Below are 12,968 nucleotides of genomic sequence, written 5' to 3'. Positions count from 1 at the left end.
TTCAAAAAAAAAAAAAAAAAATTTTTTTTAATTTTAATGATTTCAAATTAAGGCTTATTTTGCTTTATCTCTATTATTTACGAAGATACGGCCATTTCAAGTTTTAGCTAACTTTTGAAGATAAAATCCTGGATTTTTAGGGTTTTGAACGGGTTCAGGTCTATTTGCTATGATGTTTTAGACTGCCTGGACGATAAATTACTACGATTTTATTATTTTTTAAGTAATTGCAAAGGCCTAGTTTCAAAAAAAAAAAAAAATTTTTTTTTAATTTCGATGATTCCAAATTAAGGCTTATTTTGCTCTATCTCCATTATTTACGGAGATACGACCATTTAAAGTTTTAGCTAACTTTCAAAGATAAAATCCTGGATTTTAAACGTTTTTATGGGTTGAGGTCCATTCGTTATGTTGTTCTAGACTGCCTGAACCCTCAATTACTACGATTTCATTATTTTTTAGTAGTTGCAAAGGCCTGATTGAAAAAAAAAAAATTTTTTTTTTAAATTTTAATGATTCCAAATTAAGGCTTATTTTGCTTTATCTTTATTATTTACGGAGATACGGCCATTTTTAAGTTTTGGCCATCTTTTAAAACCAAAATCCCAGATTTTTAACGTTTTCACGGATTTGGGTTTATTTGCTATGATGCTCTAGACTGCCTGGACTTATAATTACCACAATTGAATCATTTTTCGTGCAGTTGCAGAGGCCTAATTTAAAAAAAAAAAACAATTTTTTCAAAATTTTAATGATTCCAAATTAAGGCTTATTTTAATTGGAGACGTAAATGATTAGTCTGTAACTTCGGCAGTTCAGATGTACAGATGTAGCAGTTCAAGCTTGAGAAAAAAAATTGTGTACCTTGGCAGAAAAATAATGAATGTACCTTATCAAACAAAGCCAAATGATGTGCTTGATAAAAAAATTGAAAAAAATATACTTTATAAAAAGCAACTGTGGATACTTTAATTGAATAAGTTAATTGTCGTTATGACGATATTTATTTGTCATAAATTTTTACTGCCTGGTGTCCATGAAATAATATGTCTTATCACTCACTGCGGTTGGCTTGTGATACTGTCGACTAATGCACACGTACATAAAAAATAAAATGCACAACTACACGAAAGTGTAAGTATAGAAATATACACAAACAATTAAAACGGTTTTTGGAATTTATCGGAATTGTTTATGTACTGTAGGCCCTTAGTGTTATTGTTAAAAAAATGATGATGTCAAAATTAATTAAAAATTTAGACTTGAACATTAAATTCTTAACAATCTTTTTATGAAAAATTTGAGAAAACATAAACTGTAATATATAGCTGATGTATATGTAATGTACAGGTAATTGTGGAAATTTTAATCGGTATTAATAACTTTAATTATGAAAACAAGTAATAAGTCTAATTATAACTATTAATATTTGACTGTGACAGCTAAAAGTTTTATCAATTTTATTTTATTTGGGAAAATCAACGGGCAAAAATACCCTTCACATACTAGTAAAGTATTGTAGGTATGAAAATAATAAGTAATCTAATTATGCTATTGCACGCGTAGATAAAAATTATACAGAAGCAATATAAAGTTTAATGCGACTCCTAAACAAACTTAGTGAATTAACATTTTGGGCTTTTATGAGGAAGAGTATTCAATTGCCTTTTCAAGCGATAAACAATTAAGTAAAATAAATATTTTTTTTTAAACAAAATAATTAACGTGAAGATTTAAAAATTGTACAATGGAAAAAAAAGGTAAGTATAAAAACAATACAATGTGTTTGTTGTGGTATTATCATTGTATATATACATTAACACTAAAATTTACAAATTGTACACACGCTTAGGCATCACTAGAAGTCTATTATCGGTTCGACAATGCCGTAAGCTTTAACTAATTCCTGAAAATGAAATTATATAAATAGTAACAAAGTAACCAATAACGTTCTTAGCATTATTGATATATATTATTCATTGATACTTACTTTCCATTGTCGCATCGATAAACTTAACACGTTCTGGAGTTTGCTACCTGTTGCAGCATCAGCTTGATCCTCGTCGTTACATACGCTGACGAGCGGCAAACCATCATTATCTGTAAACACCGAACAAGATGTTAAAAATATGTAGTGAAAAACAATACATTGGTGCGATAAAGCCAGTAGAATAATTATTCTTACCTAATATAAATTTCACAATGTCATCGCGAACGAGAAAAGCTACACAAAGAACATTGTCTAGAGTTTTTCCAAAGTCCGTCGGATGGAGAACAAGTGAAAAAAAATCCACTGACCCCTTGGCACTGCGAATGAGGTCAGTAATTTTTGAGGTTTTTTCCTTGTCGTAATCTTTCATTGGCTCATTCTTCGACGTATCCGGGTGTCGTACAGGAGCATTGTCCTGCTTCTTCCGTACTACAACTGCCTTGGCAGCGTTAACGACAGGTTTTTCTGGAGTCGACTCTAACGTACCTAAAATGTTATGGAACATTTTGAGAAAAATGATATGTATATGGGTTATTATGTCGTAACTTGTTTAGATCCACTGACAAAATATTTAAAAAAGAATTTATTAAAAAAAATTCTTTTTATAGTATTTTTACTGTACACAACATCAGTAACAACAAATATCATATCTTCTAAAGGGATGCAACTATAAGATTAACTAGTCAAAAGTTGAAAGAAATTTTATAAGTCAGTGTTTTCATCGATTTTTGAAAAATTGTATCTCTTTCTAACATATGTAGCTAAGCTTGTTCAACAGTTTGAGTTTCATTATTGGGCTTAAATAAAAGCTGGTGTCAAGATCTATCGATGAAAAAAATTTTGTTCGATTTTGTGCCTTCATTCGAGCGTAAATATCGCTACTAATGTAATTTTGGCTCAAATTCAGTATTTTTTATACAACCGCTAACACTTTTCATTCAGGATAAAAAATTCAAAGATTTGTGTTTTAATCATTACGACTATGTTTTTGCTTTCATATAAGCCCAGATAAAGCCACCGAAAAGAGTGCACGACTTGGCTACAAACGTTTAAAGTAGCACGTCCGTTTTTGCATTCCGAATTCTGCAATTAATTGCTCTAAAACGATAACAAACGGCACTTTGAGATGAGGTAGGGTCGAAAATTCAACTCAAAATAAACGATTATTTCAATCAAAAAATTAATACATCGGTATTAGACAATACGTCAAGTAAAATTGACAACATTCAACACAATTTAACGTTTTTAGAGTTTTAGATTTCTTTATGGTATAGAAGTGCGAGTACTGGACACAATCTGAGCAAGTTACGGCAGAATCACTCGTAAAGATATATTTATATGTATATATTAAAAATAAAAATAATTACCCAAAAAATGTTTGTATGTCGGTGTTATTGGGAAAAACTTCATCACCGTTTTTCTTAACAGTGACCAATCTGGTGTTGCCACTGGATGAACATGATCTTCATTTGAGAGGTTGCACACGTACTCCTTCTTTGAAACGAAAAAAATTAAAATTATAATTAGCTGACACTACTAATTGAATTAAAAGAGTAATTGTAAATTTGTAAAACATCCACTTACTAATTTTTCTGCGTAATCTTCTGGATCATACAGATTCATGTGGCTGCACACACTTTGACTGCACTTGCCCATTATCCCGGAAGCTGTGGCCATGATTTCTGACTCAAGAACCGTCTCCGTCATATCCTTGACTAAATTTAAATGTCATATGTGAACGGTAATTAATACGGTCGGGAGCACCATGAGCACGAGTGAATCGAGTGTCGTAACCCGGACGGCACGCGCGGGAATGGCAAAAAAATAGGTTTCTTCGGATCGTAACCCATTTAATCCATCACCCAAAACTCCAATAACCCAGTTCGTGACCCGTTCATGACCCGTATACCCTTGTATACCCTATAACCAAATAACCCATTCCGTCACCCACCCCAAAATCGATTTTTTTTTATGTTTTGCTTGATAACCCAGATGCCCCAAATAACCTTTGCATAATTTATTCTATAACGTATTCTGAATTTTTATTTTATCGATCCTTTGTCTTTTTTTAAATTTTTCAAGGGCTTGTCTTTTGATGATCATCATTTCGATCGAAATACTCGACGACTAGGTTTTTAAAGTGCATTCATGATTATTTTTCAATGATGAACGCATGTTTTTAGACATTACATATCAAATATAACTTGTTAACCTTTTTACCGAAAGTGGAACGTAGAAATATGCATCCACGAGATCCACATGGACCGTATATTTATCAATTGTAAGACATTAACGTAATCCGTTAAATATATCGAATACACCTATATAGTGACCAAATCGAACAGTTGTGTATGCAATTTATTAATATATTGCCCACCTATATAGTGACCAAATCGAAGTCATGTATGCAATTAAGTGTATAATGTAGTGAACAGACTAATTCTCACCACCTATATTAGGTATGTAATAGGTGATCTGTTACTAAACCGAATGATAACCGAACAGTTACGTATGCGATCTATTATACATACTTTTTGTCCCATTATACGTGCAATACATAGTAACAATCGAACAGTAACGTATAATATCCACCATATATACCTCCCACAGTATTATACTCGCTAAGAATATTGCGATAATCGAATTCAATCGTATGCGATCATCATGTATACTTTACAATACTTTTTACGTTATTGCACCAGGATTATTGTCTTGTAGTCTTGTGTGCGATTTATAATATGTCATTGGAAAAACGTACTTACGTTCTAAACTGTACAGCAATCATTAAATTAATATGCACTTACCTCTTACACTTATAAAATTAAGTCTACCCACAATAGTCGATCAATCAAACAAATTACGAACAAACAAACAAACAAACAAACGAAAAAACGAACAAACGAAAAAACGAACAAACGAACGAACGAACAAACAAACTTACAAAGAGAGAAACAAACGGATGAATTTTTATGTTTGGTTCATAAAATCATTTAAACAATTTTTTGTACGTAGTAATACTCAAACAGTTGAATTCGAATCTACAACATTTCTTACATATTGTTTTTATTTGCAATAACGATAAAATACTTGTAACTTTGTACAACAGTAATATAATCAAAAATTCATACGCTTACAAGGCTTAGAATCAAAAAATACGTCGAATTGTGTTTCAGGGTTATAGAACTTTCGGGATAGTCCGTGTCTTTTTAACTAGGTAATAAGTTTATCTTCAGAAGATAGCGATATTTTTTACAATATTATTCAGCATTAGTTGCACATTTTTACGAATTTCAACAATAAAAAACTTGTAATTTTAAAAAACAAAAATATAATAGAAATTAAAAACGCTGAGAAGACCCAAAATTAAAATTACGTCGATTTTCGATAATAAGTTTCTTGTTTCTACTATTTTTGACAATAAAATACTTGTAACATTATACAACAGTAATAAAATCGAAAATAAATACGCTCATAAGACTTGGAATAAAAAAATACGTCAAATTGTGTTTCAGGGTCATAGAATTTTCGGGTCAATGTGTGTTTTTCAAACTGGGTAATAAGTGTATTTTAAGTAAATATCAATATTTTGAACGATATCATTTAGCATGAGTTGCACATTTTTACTGATTTTAACGATGAAATACTTGTATTAAAAAAAACAGAAATATAAGTAAGATTGAATACGCTGACAAGACTAGAAATTAAGAAATTCGTCAGTTTGTGTTAAGTTTCTTTATTTTTACTATATTCGACAATAAAATACTTGTGTTTTTGTACATTAGTAATATAATCCGGAATAAATACGATCACAAGACTTGAAATCAAAAAATACGTCAAATTGTGTTTCAGGGTCATAGGGTTTCCGGGTCAGTGTGTGTTTTTTAAACCGGGTAATATGTGTATTTTAAGTTAATAGCAATATTTTTACTAATATCATTTAGCATAAGTTGCACATTTTTACTAATTTAATTTAAACGATGGAATACTTGTATTTTCGGAAAACAGAAACATAAGTAAGATTAAATACGCTGACAAAACTAGAAATTAAGAAATTTGTCAGTTTGTGTTAAGTTTTTTCATTTTTACTATATCTGACGATAAAATACTTGTTTTTGTACATTGGTAATATAATCCGGAATAAATACAATAACTAAACTAAAAATTAAAAAATACGTGAAATTGTGTTTCAGGGTCATAGGGTTTCCGGGTCAGTGTGTGTTTCTTAAACCGGGTAAAAAGTGTATCCTAAGTAAATGGCAATATTTTAAACGATATTATTTAGCATAAGTTGCACATTTTTACTGATTTTAACAATGAAATACTTGTATTTTTTTAAAACAGAAATGTAAGTAAAATTAAATACGCTAACAAGACTCAAAATTAAGAAGTACGTCAGTTTGTGTTGATTAGTTTCTTATTTTGACCATTTCAATCGATAAAATACTTGTATTTTCGTACATAAGTAATGTAATCCAAAATAAATACGATCACAAGACTCAAAATCAAAAAATACGTGAAATTGTGTTTCAGGGTCATAGGGTTTCCGGGTCAGTGTGTGTTTTTTAAACCGGGTAAAAAGTGTATCCTAAGTAAATAGCAATATTTTAAACGATATTATTTAGCATAAGTTGCACATTTTTACTGATTTTAACAATGAAATACTTGTATTTTTTTAAAACAGAAATATAAGTAAAATTAAATACGCTAACAAGACTCAAAATTAAGAAGTACGTCAGTTTGTGTTGATTAGTTTCTTATTTTGACCATTTCAATCGATAAAATACTTGTATTTTTGTACATAAGTAATGTAAACCAAAATAAATACGATCACAAGACTTAAAATCAAAAAATACGTCAAATTGTGTTTTAGGGTCATAGGGTTTCCGGGTCAGTGTGTGTTTTTCAAACGGGGTAAAAAGTGTATTTTAAGTAAATGGCAATATTTTTACTAATATCATTTAGCATGAGTTGCACATTTTTACTGATTTTAACGATAAAATTCTGGTATCAAAAAAAACAGAAATATAAGTAAGATTGAATACGCTGACAAGAATAGAAATTAAGAAATTCGTCAGTTTGTGTTAAGTTTCTTTATTTTTACTATATTTGACAATAAAATGCTTGTGTTTTTGTACATTAGTAATATAATCCGGAATAAATACGATCACAAGACTTGAAATCAAAAAATACGTCAAATTGTGTTTTAGGGTCATAGGGTTTCCGGGTCAGTGTGTGTTTTTTAAACCGGGTAAGAAGTGTATTCTAAGTAAATGGCAATATTTTAAACAATATCATTTAGCATGAGTTGCACATTTTTACTAATGTAAACTATGAAATACTTGTAATTTTTTAAAACAGAAGTATAAGTAACACTAAATACGCTAACAAGACTAAAAATTATAAAGTACGTCAGTTTGTGTTAATAAGTTTCTTATTTTGAACATTTTAATTGATAAAATACTTGTATTTTCGTACATCAGTAATGTAATTTGAAATAAATACGATCACAAGACTCGAAATCAAAGAATACGTCAAATTGTGTTTCAGGGTCATAGAGTTTTCGGGTCAGTGTGTGATTTTCAAACCGAGTAATAAGTGTATCCTAAGTAAATGGCAATATTTTAAACGATATTATTTAGCATAAGTTGCACATTTTTACTGATTTTAACAATGAAATACTTGTATTTTTTTAAAACAGAAATATAAGTAAAATTAAATACGCTAACAAGACTCAAAATTAAGAAGTACGTCAGTTTGTGTTGATTAGTTTCTTATTTTGACCATTTCAATCGATAAAATACTTGTATTTTTGTACATAAGTAATGTAATCCAAAATAAATACGATCACAAGACTCAAAATCAAAAAATACGTGAAATTGTGTTTCAGGGTCATAGGGTTTCCGAGTCAGTGTGTGTTTTTTAAACCGGGTAAAAAGTGTATCCTAAGTAAATAGCAATATTCTAAACGATATCATTTAGCATAAGTTGCACATTTTTACTGATTTTAACAATGAAATACTTGTATTTAATAAAACAGAAATATAAGTAGATTGAATACGCTGACAAGACTAGAAATTAAGAAGTACGTCAGTTTGTGTTGATTAGTTTCCTATTTTGACCATTTCAATCAATAAAATACTTGTATTTTCGTACATAAGTAATGTAATCCAAAATAAATACGATCACAAGACTCAAAATCAAAAAATACGTGAAATTGTGTTTCAGGGTCATAGGGTTTCCGGGTCAGTGTGTGTTTTTTAAACCGGGTAAAAAGTGTATCCTAAGTAAATGGCAATATTTTAAACGATATTATTTAGCATAAGTTGCACATTTTTACTGATTTTAACAATGAAATACTTGTATTTAATAAAACAGAAATATAAGTAGATTGAATACGCTGACAAGACTAGAAATTAAGAAATTCGTCAGTTTGTGTTAAGTTTCTTTATTTTTACTATATATAACAATAAAATACTTGTGTTTTTGTACATTGGTAATATAATCCGAAATAAATACGATCACAAGACTTAAAATCAAAAAATACGTCAAATTGTGTTTCAGGGTCATAGGGTTTCTGGGTCAGTGTTTGTTTTTTTAAACCGGGTAAGAAGTGTATCCTAAGTAAATGGCAATATTTTAAACAATATCATTTAGCATGAGTTGCACATTTTTACTGATTTAAACGATGAAATACTTGTAATTTTTTAAAACAGAAGTATAAGTAACACTAAATACGCTAACAAAAATAAAAATTATAAAGTACGTCAGTTTGTGTTAATAAGTTTCTTATTTTGAACATTTTAATTGATAAAATACTTGTATTTTCGTACATCAGTAATGTAATTTGAAATAAATACGATCACAAGACTCAAAATCAAAGAATACGTCAAATTGTGTTTCAGGGTCATAGAGTTTTCGGGTCAGTGTGTGTTTTTCAAACCGAGTACTAAGTGTATCCTAAGTAAATGGCAATATTTTAAACGATATTATTTAGCATAAGTTTCACATTTTTACTTATTTTAACAATGAAATACTTGTATTTTTTTAAAACAGAAATATAAGTAAAATTAAATACGCTAACAAGACTCAAAATTAAGAAGTACGTCAGTTTGTGTTGATTAGTTTCTCATTTTGACCATGAAAGGCGTCGGAGTCGCCGGCGAAACACGATCAAAACCAATCTAGTCGTCTACTCGTCCGACCGTGTGTCTTTGCGAATACTTTTTATCGTAATTCGTTGGCTAAAGTAAGGAATATAGTGTTTATCGTAAATATTAAGGACGTTCGGTAGTGATTGAATTTTCCAACGAATTTTTCTGAAATTTTGACCAGACGTTTTTATTGTTGTTACATTAAACCAGTCAAAATTTAAAGAGGTTCCTCTGTTTCGTTTTCGAGATATTGAATTTTAAAGTTAAGTCATTTTAACACTGTCGCTTATGGGAGAACTGACTAAGTCACATTTTTTAAGCAAATTGGGCCAGTGAATTTGGCCAATTTTTTTATATGTTACAGATAATGTTATTAATTTGATGTATACCAAGTTTTGCGACGATCGTCTGATTCGTTTATAAATAAAAAATTAAATAAAAGCTCGACCGAAACGCAATGGCAACCTCGCAAGTGGCGGGAAATTCAAAATGTTCTAGGATGTTGATCAGTAAATATCTCAATATTATTGTAGATATTTATGCATTCACGCATAAAATACAAGCTTACGTGTGTGCGTGAGTGTATGTACAGAACGCCCACCCCTTCCCATAAAAAAACAATAAATGTTAATAACACGCTATTTATTTTTTTTTTTAATTTCAAATTTATTATTTCTTCTTAAGATACAATTTTTTTGCACATTACAAAATCACATGCTCATAGTTTGAATCACTCATCTTAGAAATCATCCTACTTATCTGACATCCCATGCTGTATGAGACTTGTCAAGTCATTTAAAAATTCAAGTAATTTATTTACACTGGTAGCTCTTTTGATTAAAGGGCTTTGCCAAAGATGTAATGAATGAAAAGCATCGGAGTCGCTTGTAAAACACGATCGAAAACGATCTAGTCGTCTACTCGTCAGACTGTGAGTCTTCGCGAATACTTTTTATCGTGATTCGTTGGCCAAAATAAGGGATATAGTGTGCCTCGTAAAAATTAAGCAATGGCCACGTAACGAACAGGTATCCGTTGGTGGAGGATCATCGTCATCATCGTTAATATTATTATAATTATTATTATTATCATTGTAGCTTGTATGATGTATGCAATGTGATTTATGCCTTATTTGATGTATGTAATGAAAGGCGTCGGAGTCGCCAGCGAAACACGATCAAAAGCAATCTAGTCCTCTACTCGTCAGACCGTGAGTCTTCGCGAATACTTTTTATCGTGATTCATTGGGCAAAATAAGAGATATAGTGTGCCTCGTAAATATTAGGCAATGGCCACGTAACAAACAGTAATCCATTGGTCGAGGATCATCATCATCATCGTCGTCATCGTTATTATAATTATTATTATCATTGTAGCTTGTATGATGTATGCAATGTGATGAATGAAAGGTGTCGGAGTCGCCGGCGAAACACGATCAAAACCGATCTAGTCGTCTACTATTTAGACAGTGAGTCGTCGCGAATATGTAGAACAGCCGCTCGGTCGTCAACAGATTGACAAAAAAAAAATACTAGCTCCTTTTACAGACTATAACCTAACGATTCACTAATATTTAAGTTAAATTCATCGTTGAGAAATTCTGCAAAAAAATATTACGTCTTAGTCACAGCGATTAGCTTAAAAGCTCAAGACGAAATCAGACTATCGTAGTAACAGCAGCTTGGTCGTCAACGGATTAATAAAAAAAAATACTAGCTTCTTTTTCAGACCATAACTGAACGATTTTAAAATATTTTAGGTAATTTTATCGTTGAACAATTTTGCAAAAAATATTACATGTGGCGCATCTCGAGGTAGTTCCATTGAGTCGTAGGTGTGGTGGTATATGCGCAAAATCGCTCTAAAAACTCGAATAGGCCACGGTCTTGGGCAAAATAGTTTCAAGAAGCTAGAGACTGCGTTAAAAAAACTGCCGTCAGAGCATGTACTGCTAACTACTTAAAGCAGCACAAGGGCGCAAAAAGTACAGCGCGAATTTTAAGAACTGTGACGGTCAAAACTTAAGCCACTTAATTACTGTTCCCAGATACACTAATTGGTACGTTATGTTTCGTCCACTACCATAATTTTTGCCTGTGCCCGTTGCTACTTTGAAGAGACTAAAGCCGTCGAGAGATACAAAAAAACAGCGATGATGATGATAATGATAAAAAACTGCTTGCTCAATCGATAAAAAAACTTGGTACTTTCAAGGAACGAATTGATAGGTGGCTCAACTCTTTAGCAGCAGCTGATTTGAGGAGAGAACTTTTAATACGGAAAAAGGGTAAAACACAGTGTCAGGTCAGGCTCCGCAAAAAATCGTCGAAACCCTCGAGGGCTTGGCTATTAGGACGATGGGGTACTAAAACGAGATCTAATCTTGTAAGTACCAATAAGCTACTGTACTGCCCAGCTACTTAATTTATATGTCCATAATTCGTAGGGTGTGAACGTTACATTGGAAATAGAATCAGGAGATGATAAAAAAAGTGGAATGAACTTGGAAAAAATTTTAAGGAAAGTCCAAATAAAAAAAGTGGCCGTGAGTAAAAATAGACTCGTTTATTCATGAAACGTGCGACATAATAGCGACTTTTATAGAAACAATATAATAATAAACCAAAAACAATTATTTCTGTTACAGAATAAAGAAAAAGAGAGAATTAATGAGCAGGACAATGCGGAAGACAATGATGACGCAAAATTGAAATGGACACAAATACGCGTAAGTTTATCGTCATATTTATGAACTGCGAATGACAATAAATCTAATATTATAATTGTCAAAAAATTTATTTCAGAATTCAAATCGCCCTATTTTTCACGTTACGGCAAGGTCCGAAGAACGGTGGACTACAAAACAAATAGACACATTAGCACGGCACATTGTCATGAGCTGGACATCAGAAAAACCGTGCATATGTCTTTCAAAACCACTTCCTATGATCGGAACAAAAAAAATAGGCGCAATTAAAAGAAAAGCTTATAATTTAGTAAGATTACAAAATAAGCAACCAAACGTTGCTGTATACTTTGTCGCCATCGCGCGCTTATTAGGAAAACAAAATTTCACAAAAAACAGTTTTCTACAAATGTTAAAAAAAGTAAAAAAATAAAATTAAATTAAAAAAAACGCGTATTTTGTATTTTGTTGGAAACATACAAACCTTTTCTCGTTAATAAAGCCAAATAATGATTTTCGTATCATTTTAATCATTTTTAAATAATTTTATTATCCTGTCAAAAAATTTTAACACAGAAACCCTTAAACTCACGATTAATAACCGTATTCTTGAATTTCAAATTTTTTAGGCGCATCAACAACTTATTGTCTGACTTTAATTGCGTGTATTTTCACACTTATGCTCATTGTGTAAATAAAAAAACTCGTACAAAATAATTGTTTTTAAATTGCAATCATTTTTAAATAATTTCATTACCCCAACAGAAAATTTTAACACAAAAACTCAAACCTCAGTAAACTTAAAAAAGGTTTTGAGATAAGAGTAGGGTAACGTTTGTTTCACTAGTTCCTTCAAGACTGTTTTTCCGAAGTATGACTCATTTGATTTTAATAAATTTTTTGAACCAAAAGTTGAGTTATTTTTTTCGTTTTAATTACACCAATTTCTTTAAGTATTGCTCAGTGAACTCGAAAAAATTTTGGGAAGAACATGGACTTTTCTCGTTAATGTTTAAATTAGAATTTTTATATAATAAAGTAGCTTATTTACTATTGATTTATGTATTTTTTTTTGAATTTAAATCGGTCAATTTTTTTTTATAAATTTTTTTAGTTTTTTTTTTTTCTGGTTTTTTTTTGC

The 12,968-nt window shown here is 30.7% G+C and overlaps 1 protein-coding gene across 1 annotated transcript; it reads right to left on the bottom strand.

Moving 5' to 3' along the window:
• Positions 1-1,858: 1,858 nt before the first annotated feature.
• Positions 1,859-3,697, bottom strand: LOC149375968 (non-structural maintenance of chromosomes element 4 homolog A-like). The gene is made up of 5 exons (XM_089598861.1): positions 3,575-3,697; positions 3,358-3,484; positions 2,186-2,476; positions 1,991-2,100; positions 1,859-1,906 (listed from the first exon to the last, which is right to left on the bottom strand). Exons 1-5 carry the CDS (start codon positions 3,695-3,697, stop codon positions 1,859-1,861), a joined length of 699 nt encoding a protein of 232 aa, XP_089454987.1.
• Positions 3,698-12,968: the final 9,271 nt, after the last annotated feature.

This window comes from Copidosoma floridanum, unplaced genomic scaffold (assembly GCF_036245765.1).
Source record: "Copidosoma floridanum isolate Cflo_tuat_1 unplaced genomic scaffold, Cflo_Japanese_pri ptg000001l, whole genome shotgun sequence".
Classification (NCBI taxonomy): Eukaryota; Metazoa; Arthropoda; class Insecta; order Hymenoptera; family Encyrtidae; genus Copidosoma; species Copidosoma floridanum.
The sequence above is the reverse complement of the archived record's forward strand: the minus strand, read 5'-3'. Positions and strand labels throughout refer to the sequence as shown.

What these genes read in the sequence shown, in the direction of transcription:
- LOC149375968 (XM_089598861.1), bottom strand. Translation starts at nt 3,697, where the DNA reads ATGACGGAGACGGTTCTTGAGTCAGAAATCATGGCCACAGCTTCCGGG. An exon ending in CATTGTGAAATTTATATTAG is followed by an intron (nt 2,101 to 2,185) that starts GTAAGAATAATT and finishes CGGTGTTTACAG; the next exon opens with ATAATGATGGTTTGCCGCTC. An exon ending in TATCGATGCGACAATGGAAA is followed by an intron (nt 1,907 to 1,990) that starts GTAAGTATCAAT and finishes TTTCATTTTCAG; the next exon opens with GAATTAGTTAAAGCTTACGG.